This window comes from Nycticebus coucang, chromosome 6, assembly GCF_027406575.1.
Source record: "Nycticebus coucang isolate mNycCou1 chromosome 6, mNycCou1.pri, whole genome shotgun sequence".
In the NCBI taxonomy this organism is placed as follows: Eukaryota; Metazoa; Chordata; class Mammalia; order Primates; family Lorisidae; genus Nycticebus; species Nycticebus coucang.
Window position 1 is genome coordinate 52,604,191 of NC_069785.1, and position 12,568 is coordinate 52,616,758.

Genomic DNA, 12,568 nt, shown 5'->3' on the forward strand with positions numbered 1-12,568 from the left:
TGAAAAGTTACAAAAAGAGAGCCTTAACTGCTATATATTAGCATGACCTGAAGGAGTTGGAGATGGGGGAACACTTTAAGAGGTTTATGCTATACATGTCCTTAAGAACTCCAAAATACAGGCCAGGTGCGGTGGTACCACCTGTCATCCAAGCACTCTGGCAGGCTGAGGCAGGAGGACTGAGCTCAGGAGTTCAAGACCAGCCTGAGCAAGAGCAAGACCCTATCTCTACTAAAAACAGAAAAATTAGCCAGGAGTCATGGTGGGCATCTGTAGTCTCACCTACTCAGGAGGTCAAGGCAGGAGGATCACTCAAAACTCAAGACATTTGAGAGGTTGCTGTGAGCTAGGCTAATACCATAGGGATAGCACTTGGGCAACAAAGTAAGGTTTTGTTACTTTGTTACTTTCCTCTGGGGGCAGGGGAAAGAATTTCACAATACTGATTATCTCATTAATGCCGTTTCCTTTTCCCAATCCCTTCACAATTACACAATTAACAGTAACTACAAAAATTAACAATAACTACAAATAATTGACTTCAATAAATAAACACCAATATAATTCACATGTAATTTCTAGAGGATCCCAAAGAAACAATAGAATGCTTACCTGTGTGGGTCCTTGGAACTTGGTATAATATATACACATTCCCTCTTGGTCAAAGTGCTTTCTATCCAGGATTTCTGGGACTAAAGCAAAAGTTTTAAAGTTTTAAAGGATGGTTCTTAAGTTAACCCACTAAGTAAAAAGAACATAACTTCATAATACATAAAAACAGTTCTAGAGTATTTTTTTGGTGAATAAAATGATTACTTTTTATTATGCAATACAAATGTATTTTCATGTAAATAAGTTTATAACGATAATTCTATACTATTTTTTTTTTTATTTTTAATTTCAGTGGGCTTGTTCATTCTTCTTTGTTTGAAGTACTCCTTTTTTGTTGATTTTCTTCTTTCTCCTGCGGTGCTGGCTGTTTTTTTTGATGTTGTTGGTAGAGACCGGGTCTTACTCTGGCTGACTGCTGCTCATATGGGTCTTGAACCTCTGAGCTCAGGCAATCCACCCGCCTCGGCCTCCCACAGTGCTGGGACTACAGGCGTGAGCCACCACGCCTGGCCTTTATACTATTTTTTAAATCCACTAGGTCAGCGGTTCTCAACCTGTGGGTTGAGACCCACATAAACTGTATTAAAGGACTGCAGCATTAGGAAGCTTGAGAACCACTGCACTAGATATTGACTACATACTATGCTCTTACAGATGATGGCACACCTAAAACATCAGAATAATTCCATTTAAATCCAATGTGATTTAAATTATTAAATCAACAGTGCTATGCAAATACAGTTCCTTGAAACAGCCAAACAGGAAGGAGGCCAAATCTGAGATTCCCACTGTGAACCAAAAACCTCAAGAGAGATTGGTGTGATCCTGCAATATGGACCATTTAAAAGACAATTAAAAATGATGGTCAGATTTAATTTAACATTGTACCCAACATGTTGGGAGGCTGAGGTGGGAAGAGTTCAAGACCAGCTTGGGGAAAATGGCCAGGCCTCATCTCCACAAAAAATTACAAAATTAGGTGGATGGCCTAATCATAGCTTACAGTAGCCTAGAACTCCTGGGCTCAAATCCTACCTTAGCCTCCAAAGCAGCTGTAACTACTGGTGCATGCTACCATGCCTGGGTAATTATTTTATTTTTATTGTTTTGTAGAGATGGGTGTCTCACTATGTTATTAGGCTATTCTCAAAGTCCTGGCCTCAAGCAATTCTCCCCCCTTGGCCTCCCAAAGTGCTACAATTACAGATGGAAACAACCCTGCTTGGCCAAGGTATATTCTCTCAGTATATTTCAAGTATACAACATGTAATTGTTAACTGTAGTCACCATGCTATACATTAAGTCTCCAAAACCTATTTATCTTATAACTGCAAGTTTTTACCCTTTGAACAAAATTTCATTTTCCACCCTCAACAGCCCCTGCCCCTGGTAACCATTATTCTACTCTTCAGGTTCTAAGCTTTTGACTCCATGTAAAAATGGCATCACAGAGTATCACATTTCTGTGGCTAAAACCGTGATATACTCACACACACGAACATTCAAGTATTACTCAGCTTTAAGAAAGAAAGAAATCCTGCCATTTTCAACAACATGGATGAATCTAAAAAGCCATCATCTCTTATAACCCCTCATAGAGCTTCCAAGATCCCTGGCAAAGGATGTACCTAATTATAGGACTCACTGCACATAGAGAAATCCAAAGTCCTCTCTATCTTTTCTATTATCATGTATTTAGTTTCCCAATGCACATACAATTTACCCATAAGCAACAATCACAGTGTTGCCTAAAAACACAAATGACACTGTATTCTTACAAGGCTGTTAGAGAAACAGAGCTAGAAAGTTAAACAAAGGTAATTTACTCAGGCAACAATGGAAAGGGTCTTGTTACCTTCTTGCCCAAAGTACATACAACAAAAAGATTAATGAACGATAGTTTCCAGGTACCATTTTTTTTTTTTGAGACAGAGTCTCACTATATCGCCCTCAGTAGAGTGGTGTGGCCTCATAGCTCACAGCAACCTCAAACCTCATAGCTCTCGGCAACCTCAAACTCTTGGGCTTAAGTGATTCTCTTGCCTCAGCCTCCTAAGTAGCTGGGACTACAGGTGCCCACCACAATGCCCGGCTATTTTTTGTTGTTGTTGTAGCTGACACTGTTGTTTAGCAGGCCTGGGCCAGGTTCAAAAGTGCCAGCCCCAGTGTATGTGGCTGGCCCCCTAACCACTGAGCTATGGGTGCCGAGCCCCCAGGTACTATTCTAAATAACTCAAAATAACCCTATGCTCAAAATAACCCTATTAAGTGGGCATTGTAATACTCCCATATTACAGATACAAGACTTAGTTAGATGTAGAAGGGAATTATCCAAGGTCACACAGCTAATAGTTTGCTCTAGCTCCAAAGTGTCTGTTGACTTTTAAATAAAATTTAAAATGAGCATTTCAAAATTTAAAGTAGCTTTAAATACGCCACCTATCTTACACCTTTTTGAAACTGATGGGTACAAATACACTAACTACTTTCAAAAAAGGTAATTCCTGTGTGATTATTGTGTACATAATTTTCTGAACACGAGGCCAGGCACAGTGGCTCACACCTGTAATCTTAGCACTCTGGGAGGGTGAGACAGGTGGATTGCCTGAGCTCCAGAGTTCAAGACCAGCCTAAGCAAAGAGATACCCCATCTCTACTAAAAATAGAAAAACTAGTTGGGTGTTGTGGCAGGTACCTATAGTCCCAGCTACTTGGGAGGATGAGATAAGAAGATCAAGGATCGCTTGAGCCCAAGAGTTGAGTTGTGCCAGCCACATGCACCAAGGTTGGCAGGTGTGCTTTAGGGGCCGAGACTTTTTTTTTTTTTTTTTTGAGACAGAGGCTCACTCAGTCTCCTTGGAGTTGAGTGCTCTGTCATCAAAGCTCACAGCAACCTCAAACTCCTGGGCGTAGGCGATTCTCTTGCCTCAGCCTCCCAAGTAGATGTGACTACAGGTGCCCGCCACAACACCTAGCTATTTTTTTCTTGCAGTTTGCTGGGGTCGGGTTTGAACCCACCACCCTCAGTTTATAGGGCCAGTACCCTACCCACTGAGCCACAGGCACTGCACGGCTCCATTATAATCTTAAGGAACCACAGCCATACATGGAGTCTGGCATGGACCAAAAAATTGTTATATACAATGTTATGATTGTATTTCTATCAAAAGTGCAAACTACATAACTACTCTGGGCCAATACTTTGGTAATATCTAAAAAGTTGTACCTATCCTATAACCATGCAATTCCACTTCTAGATATACATTATAGAAAAATTATCACACTTGTACATAAGATGATACATACAGGGGCGGCGCCTGTGGCTCAGCGGGTAGGGCGCCGGTCCCATATGCCGGAGGTGGTGGGTTCAAACCCAGCCCCAGCCAAATTAAAAAAAAAAAAAAAAAAAAAAGATGATACATACAATATTGCATTATTTTGCATAAAAAAACTGGAAAAAACCTAAACACCTAACAACAATAAAATGGACAACATATAGTGCATTCATATAAAGTAATAATATACAGCAGGTAAAACAAAGAAGTAGACCGTACATCTATCTTTTTCATTTTTTTGAGACAAAGTCTCACTCTGTTGCCCTCGGTAGTAGCGTGGTGTCATAGCTCACAGCAACCTCAAACTCTTGGCCTCAAGTGTTCCTCTTACCTCAGTCTCCCAAATATTTGAGACTATAGTCACTCACCATAATGCCCAGCTATGTTTAGAGACAGAGTCTCACTCTTGCTCAGGCTAGTCTTTAACTCCTGAAGTCAAGCAATCCACTTGCCTCAGCCTCCCAGAATGTTAGGATTATAGGCATGAGCCACCACGTCCCACCTGTATAGAGCATTTTTTAGAACAATGGCTACAGGTTAATGCTGATACATGTTACAAAATATAAAAATCTGTCTAGGCCAGGAGAAGTGGGTCATATGCCTGTAATCTTAGCACTATGGGAAGCAGAGATAAGAGGATCTGTTGAGGTCAGGAGTTCAAAACTGGCCTGAGAAAAGTGAGACCCCTGATTCTACTCAAAACAAAAAATCAGCCAGGGATTGTTGCAGGCACTTGTAGTCCCAACTACTCAGGAGGCTGAGGCAAGAGGATCCCTTGAACTCTGGAGTTTGAGGTTGCTGTAAAGCTAAGCTGACAGCTGACACCATACTAGCCTAGGCAACAGTATGTGACTGAAGAAGGCGAAGGGAGGAAAAAGAGAGAGACCGAGGTAAGGGGAGAGGGGGAGGGAGGAGGAGGGAGAGAAAAGAAAGAAAAAAGAGGAGGGGGGAGAGGAGAGGAGAAGAGAAAATAGAAGAGAAATTAAAAAATTAGCCAGGCTTTGTGGCACATGCCTGTAATCCCAGCTACTTGGGAGGCTGAGGCAAGAGGACTGTTTGAACCCAGGAGTTCAAGGTTGCTATGAGCTTAGGCTAAGGCCAAGGCACTCCAGACCTGGTGACAGAGCAAGACTGTGTTTCAAAAAAAGAAAAAAAAAGAAGTCTAAAGCCTGTTAAATGCTTTTCTTAGTCCAGAGTACTATACTCTTTAAAGACTAAGAACACTATTGATTCATGTACTGAAGGGCGTGTACGCATTCTCTCCTTCTTAAGGTAATAGTCTGCTTGCTTCTCAGATAACTTCCCCCCATCATTTCCAGTGTACCAAATTGTGTTTTCAGCAGAAAAGTAATGAACGAATTCTGTGAAATTTCATTTTGCACATATTTCTCTTATCAGTGAACTCTGGTTTCAAGGTTGTTATATTCCTGGTATTACTTTGTTGAAAAGCTTTTTCCTTACTTTCCATGAGGAGCTGGGTTTCCAAAGGTTAAGGTTTCCAGAACTTGGCAGCTGGACAGTTTAGGTGTTGTTATGAATGTACTTTCATGACGGTAAGAGGGACAAGCAGTGCTTCACAGATTTAAGTGCTAATATTGCTCTTGAGGTTAAGGAAAGATGATCATCTGCCTTTCATAGGCAGAGAAGTTAACAGTGATGCTCATAAGATGTGACCTGGCAAAGACTCTTAGGTCAAGAGTCAAGTCTACCAACTTCCAAAAATTGCTTACATCTTTTTTTATATACCAAAATTTTCTTAATAAGGGTCTAAAACTTCTACCTCTATCTGGTCAGAAAACTAAACACATACACCTTCAAAAACAGTTTAAAAAGATCTAGGCAATTTTCTAAATCTAAAATGAACTAACCCAAGAGTCAACAAAATCTCTGAAAGTACTAACAATGTAAATTAGAACCAATCATTTCTTATAAACTAGAAGAGATCCAATTCTGCAAATCAAATACTACATTCACATACTAGTACTTATAAAGCACCATCTAAAAGTGACATCCAGTTCGCCACCTGTAGCTCAGCAGCTAGGGCGCTTGTCACATACACCAGGGCTGGTGGGTATGAACCTGGCCCAGGCCAGCTTGACAACTGCAACAAAAAAAAAATTGCAAGGCGTTGTGGCGGGCTCCTGTAGTCCCAGCTACTTGGGAGATTGAGGCAAGAGAATCGCTTAAGCTCAAGAGTTTGATGTTGCTGTGAGCTGTGACACCACAGCACTCTACTGAGGGTGACACAGTGAGTTTGTCTCAAAAAAAATAAATAAAAGTGACATCCAAGTTCTTTTTATTGATTCACATAAATAACTTAGTTCAAATGCCCATGAACAGTCGCATAATGTTTATATCATAAAGTAATCTCTATCTCTACCTGAGTCTCTGCCTTAAAAAAAAAAGAAAATAAAGTAATCTCAATCACTCTGAATTTTGCTTCCAGGTACCAACTTAACACAGACATTTAACGAATGGTCACAACCCCGCCCCCCATAATTTATTGGTATGCTAAAAGGCTCCCCAAAAAGAAAGGGGAAAGAAACCAGAATGAAATGATGGATCAATGGCAAAAAATAAGACTACTGCTACTGAAACTATCAAGTAAATGACTAATGGGGAACTCTTCACAACTGTAAGATCAAGTGACTGACAACACGAACCCACTGGTCAACCTTAATAAAAGAAAGACAGAAACGGGCAGCGCCTGTGGCTCAGTCGGTAAGGCACCGGCCCCATATACCGAGGGTGGCGGGTTCAAACCCAGCCCTGGCCAAACTGCAACCAAAAAATAGCCGGGCGTTGTGGTGGGCGCCTGTAGTCCCAGCTACTCGGGAGGCTGAGGCAAGAGAATCGCTTAAGCCCAGGAGTTGGAGGTTGCTGTGAGCTGTGTGAGGCCACGGCACTCTACCGAGGGCCATAAAGTGAGACTCTGTCTCTACAAAAAAAAAAAGACAGAAAGAGGGGAGGGAGGAAGGAAGGGAAGGAAGAGAAGAAGAAAAGAAAGAAAGGAAGACAAAAAGAGAGAAAGAAGAAAAGAAAGGGAAAAAAAGGCAGATAACAGGTGCCTTTTAATGTAATGCAACAGAAAATACACAGCACTACCTGTGAGTATTGCCAAAGTATGAAACTAGAATCTGACCACTAGTTGACAGGAAGAAACATGTTCATGACACTATAGGGATGAATTCAACAAAATACAAACTGTGGGAAATTCTACAGGGTAAGTGATCAGGTTTTTTGAACAATAAACAGTAACAACAATGAGGAAAAATAAAAAAGGAAAGGGTGCTAGAGACTCAAAGTTAGCAGCCAAATGCTACAAGCAGAATTCTTTGGATACTGACTCAAATAAATTAAATGGGCAAAATGTGAGATAGTAAGGGAAATACGTCAAGTATTTATTAATTAAGGAATTAATTTTTAGGTGTGCTAATAGTACTGTGGTTAAGAGTCCTTATCTTTTTAGTCATACAGAATAAAATATCTATAGATGATGTATGTCTGGGATTGGCTTTAAAATTATCCAGTTGAGGAAATGGAAGAGATTACAGAAGAGACAAAATTCATGTTTGAAATTATTCAAACTGGGGCAGCGCCTGTGGCTCAGTGGGCAGGGTGCCGGCCCCATATACGGAGGGTGGTGGGTTCACACCTGGCCCTGGCCAAACTACAACAAAAAATAGCTGGGCGTTGTGGCGGGTACCTGTAGTCCCAGCTACTTGGGAGGCCGAGGCAAGAGAATCACCTAAGCCCAGGAGTTGGAGGTTGCTGTGAGCTGTGATGCCATAGCACTCTACCAAGGGCAACAAAGTGAGACTCTGTCTCTAAAAAAGACAGTCAACTACTACATCTGCACATTTTAAGTAATAACTCCAATTACATGTATTACATTTTCATTGTATGCCCAATTATTGTCATTTATTTGCATAAATTGAGAGCCATTACTCTATAAAAGAGACCAACTTCTGAAAAATTTGAACTCTTTAATATCCCAATCTGTTCTTCCTTTCTCCTAATTTTTTTTTTTTTTTCCGCAGTTTTTGGCTGGGACTGGGTTTGAACCCACCACCTCCAGTATATGGAGCCAGCACCCTACTTCTTTGAATCACAGGCGCCTCCCCCTTTCTCCTAATTTTTTATTTCAGCCCACATTTGTCAGAGTCTTGTATAACAGCCTCATCTTTCCAATCTCTTTCTGGTTTAACCATACACAATTTATTTCCCCTTGTATTGTTTCCTAAAATGAGTCCCCAACAGCTCTAGAATAAAATCCAAACATTCTACATGACATACATTACTTCTGAAATCTGTTTTCTTCCCTCTTTTTTTGTTAAGAAATAGGCTTTCACTTATCACCAAGGCAGGAGCTCACTGCAGCCTCGCATTCCGGGGCTTAAGTCCTCCTCCCGCCTCAGCCTCCTGAGTAGCTAGGACTATAGAATGAGCAACTGCGTTTGACTTGCCTATCTTTATAACATTCCCACCAGTAACCTTTATCATCCCTACTCCACTCATTCCAAACTATGTATATTACTCTACAATAATGGTTCCCAGAAGAAACTAAAGATGTTCTTTTCTTCTAAAAGTCAGTTCCTGGGCCAGGCGTAGTGGTACACGCCTGTAAACCTAGCAATCTGGGAGGCCAATGTGGGTGGACTGCTTGAGCTCAGGAGTTTGAGAACAGCCCAACCAAGAGCGAGACCCCCTATCTCTACTAAAATTACAAAAATAAGCCAGGTGTTGTGTTGAGCACATGTAGTCCCAGCTGCTTGGGAGGCTGAGTCAAGAGGATCGCTCAAGCCCAAGAATTTGAGATTGCTGTGAGCTCTGATGACAGGACACTCTACCCAAGGCAACAGAATCAGATTCTGCCTCAATCAATCAATCAATCAAGGTCAGTGCTCTTAGACTAAAACAATCCATTCAATACATCTTTTTCCAGGTCTTGCAGAAATGTACCACTACCATCATTTTCTTTGCAAGCCAACCCAGATTTTCCTCTCATATACTTTTACTTCCTATCATATACTTTGATAGTAATCCACACAATAGCATCGAAGAGTATCCTTTTATTTTTTGCATAACTAAATTGCCCCTCAAGGCTATTAAGTATCACGGTGCCTGAAACATGGTAGACATTAAATGTTTACTTTATGTATCTTTCCCTGGACAGATTTTTTAATAAATAATTAGAATGTGAAGTATGTGAAAGTAAACTTGTCTAACACTTCTTTGCCTCTCCAGTACCTACCACAATGCTTGGAAAATATCACTAATTAAATGACTGCAAGCAAATAAAACAAGACTTTCCAGTAGCCATGACAGATAGTTTTTATAAAACTTGATTCTGCTCTAGTTTTTTAACTTGCTTCCTTTTTTTTTGGTTTGTTTTGTATTTTTTTGGTCACTTGGCTAATTCATTTTATAGCTTTTTAAAATACAGAAAAATTTTATATGCTTTTAGTGTTAAAGTAGGACCTGATTACCAGAAGTAAATGCCTTAAATAACAGATTACGTTAAGAATGATGCAGTGTAAAGGCGTTATACCAAGGTGAACTTTTAGGTTAATGTTTACCTAAAAATTAAGGAAGCTGAACAAATCATTACTGCATGAAGAACCCCAGTTTTAAGTTACCCTAAAAACTAACTGGTAACTGTGATGAAAATCATACAACTCAACAGCAATCAAGGCTCAGTGTAATGGCCGGGTGAGGTGGATCACGCCTGTAATCCTAGCACTCTAGGAGGCCCAGGCAGGTGGATAGCTTGAGCTCACCAGTTTGAGACGAGCCTGAGCAAAAAGCAAGACCCGGTCTCTACTAAAAATAGAAAAACTGGGCTCGGCACCCGTAGCTCAGTAGTTAGGGATCTGGCCACATGTACCAGGGCTGATGGGCTCAAACCTGGCCCTGGCCTGCTAAACAATTACAACAAAAACAACACAAAGAATAGCTGGGCAAGGCAAGAGAATAGCTTAAGCCCAAGAGCTGGAAGTTGCTGTGAACTAAGATGCCATGGCACTTAGGCTCCAGTGATTCTCTTGCCTCAGCCTCATAAGTAGCTGGGACTACAGGCACCCACCACAATTCCTAGCTATTTTTAGAGATGGGGTCTCGCTCTTGCTCAGGCTGGTCTCCAACCTGGGAGCTCAAGTAATCCACCCGCCTTGGCCTCTCAGTGTTAGGATTACAGGCGTGAGCCATCTCACCAGCAAGGAGAGTGTTTTGGCCAGAAGTGGTGCCTCACATCTATAATCCTATTGTTCTGGGAAGCTGAGGTAGGTGTATTGCCTGAGCTCAGGCGTTTGAAACCAGCCTGAACAAAAGCAAGATCCCCATTTCTACTAAACATAGGAAAAAAAAAAAAACCTAGCTGGGCATTGTGGCCAGCATCTACAGCCCCAACTACTCTGGAGGTTGAGGCAGGAGGATAGCTTGAACCCAGGAATTGAGGTTGCTGTGAACTAGGCTGATGCACTATAGCCTGGGCAACAGTGAGACTTTGTCTCAAACAAACAAAAATAAATAAATAATAAAGTTAGAACTTCTTCCTGCTTAATCAACAGGTTTGCTAACTGCCTGGCCAATCAATACTGAATTCGGATTGTATGCCAAGTATGGTGCACTATTTGCGTAGTCTAATATATTGTTTAGGGTAGAGTACCTGACATGAAGGACTGGCCTTTAAGAAGAAAGGCAGCAGAAACAGGAGAGACCTGGACCACACCTTAATTTTGGAAGGCACTTTCAAGTATGTAGTATAAAAGGCTAGATTTGAGAAGGGCACCTGAGATAACAGAAACAAAGAAGTCTGCTGCTCTAATCAACATCAGGAAGCAATGAATGGTTCTGAAGATGAAGAAGCATCTTCAATTCCATTTTCTAATGTATCTGAAGGTTTTTCTTTTAAATATTGAAGTAGCATGTTTGAACGTACAATATTTACCATCTAAAAAGTAAAATGATTTATCACTACACTGTCAGTATTAATGGCTTGGTTTTTTTAAAACTATGTACTTGGATTCAACTTCCCCTCTCCAAATAGGTTCCCTTAAATCCATTTAAGAATTCAAAACTACAGGCCAGGTTGGTTCCAGTGGTGAATGCCTGCAATCCTAGATACTTGCTTGAGCCCAGGAATTAGAACCTAGCCCGGGCAACAAAGAGAAATGAAACCTGATCTGTAGTTTTTTGGGTTTTGTTTTATTTTAAGTACTTAAATAAATAATGTTTTAAAATGTAGTGCCAATAGAGGGACTTAAACTCTGCTTAAAGTTATGAAAATGAGGCCAGGCAGTGGCTCACACTTGTAATCCTAGCACTCTGGGAAGCTAAGGCAGGTGGATTCACCTGAGCTCACAGGTTCCAAACCAACCTGAGCAAGAGAGAGACCCCCTGTCTCTAAAAACAGCCGGGTGTTGTGGCGGGCACCTGTAGTCTCAGCTACCTGGGAGGTTGAGGGGAGAGAACCACTTGAGCCCAAGACTTTGAGGTTGCTGTCAGCTAGGCTGCTTCAGCACTCTACGAAGGGTGACAAAGTGAGACTGTTTCAAAAAAAAAAAATAAAATAGAAATAAAAAAATTATGAAAATGGGCTGGGCATGGTTGCTAATGCCTGTAATCCGAGCATTCTAAGAGGCCAAGGCTGGAGGATCCCTTGAGCTTAGGAGTTCAAGACCAGCCTGAGCAAGACCAAGATTCACCCTCTACTAAAAACAGAAAAAAATTAGCTGGGGGTAATGGCAGGCCCCTGTGGTCCCAGCTACTCCAGAGGCTGAGGCAAGAGGACTGCTTGAGCCCAAGAGTTTGAAGTTGCTGTTGAGCTGGGCTGACCTCAGGCACTCCAGCCTGGACAACAGAACGAGACTGCCTCAAAAATAAATTAATAAAATGATGAAAATGATCACGTTTTTTAATGACTTTACATTACCAAAGGAAGTGGAAAATACTGGAAGATTCACTGTTTATTCAAAGTCTACATTTGTGGTATAAATAAAACTCCTATTTCAGTTTTGTAAGGCACTTAACCTAGCTCCCAGAGAAAAGTAAACCTGCCAGTCTCCAGTAGAGGGAGAGTTGTTTGCATAAAGCCTATCAAATTCAAGTACTGACCAAAAATACCTTCCCAGTTCCTGACGTCCTAACCTAAGTAACTTTTGTTTTTTTAATTAAAAAAACTTCAAATTTGGTTGGAAAAGCTGCATGCACCGTCTCTCTCTCTCCGATCCACCTTTTCGTTTAAAACACGACTGACCCTCCTCTGGGGCAACAGATTAAGTTCGATTTATATCTTGGCAGCAGCACATGGTCTTGGTTTCCACAGCAGCGCCCCCTCCTCATCCTGATTCTTTCTACTCCAAACCAGATCTAAAGTCAATATTGTCAACTCCCTCCCTTTTGGTTCCAAAAAGAAAACGTTACCTGTAGAGTACTCGTGCGTAGCAATACTCGTGCGTAGCAAACAAGGCACAGCTCCAGATCCATCTCCTCTACCCCTTTTTTGTACCCTTTCAGTCGCCCCTGTTTTTGCACGTTGAACCTGAGCAGACCTTTTGGCTTCCTTATCTGCCAGCAACTGGCGCCAGGAGGACCGCGCTCCCAGGAGATGCGGCGCTGGA

At 41.4% G+C, this 12,568-nt stretch overlaps 1 protein-coding gene across 3 annotated transcripts in view; it reads right to left on the reverse strand.

The window, feature by feature from the left end:
* The window catches only part of TRPM7 (transient receptor potential cation channel subfamily M member 7), a 122,656-nt gene that overhangs the window by 109,489 nt on the left and 599 nt on the right, over positions 1–12,568 (reverse strand). Inside the window, exons 1-2 of one of the 3 annotated variants that reach the window (XM_053593314.1) lie at positions 12,372–12,503; positions 613–692 (exon numbers count right to left, since the gene is read on the reverse strand). In XM_053593314.1, coding sequence (XP_053449289.1) covers positions 613–692; positions 12,372–12,434 — 143 coding nt within the window. In that variant the 5' untranslated portion in view covers positions 12,435–12,503. Of the gene's footprint in view, positions 1–612; positions 693–12,371; positions 12,508–12,568 lie in introns of those variants that run through there. The other 2 variants (XM_053593316.1, XM_053593315.1) reach the window with 2 other exon arrangements.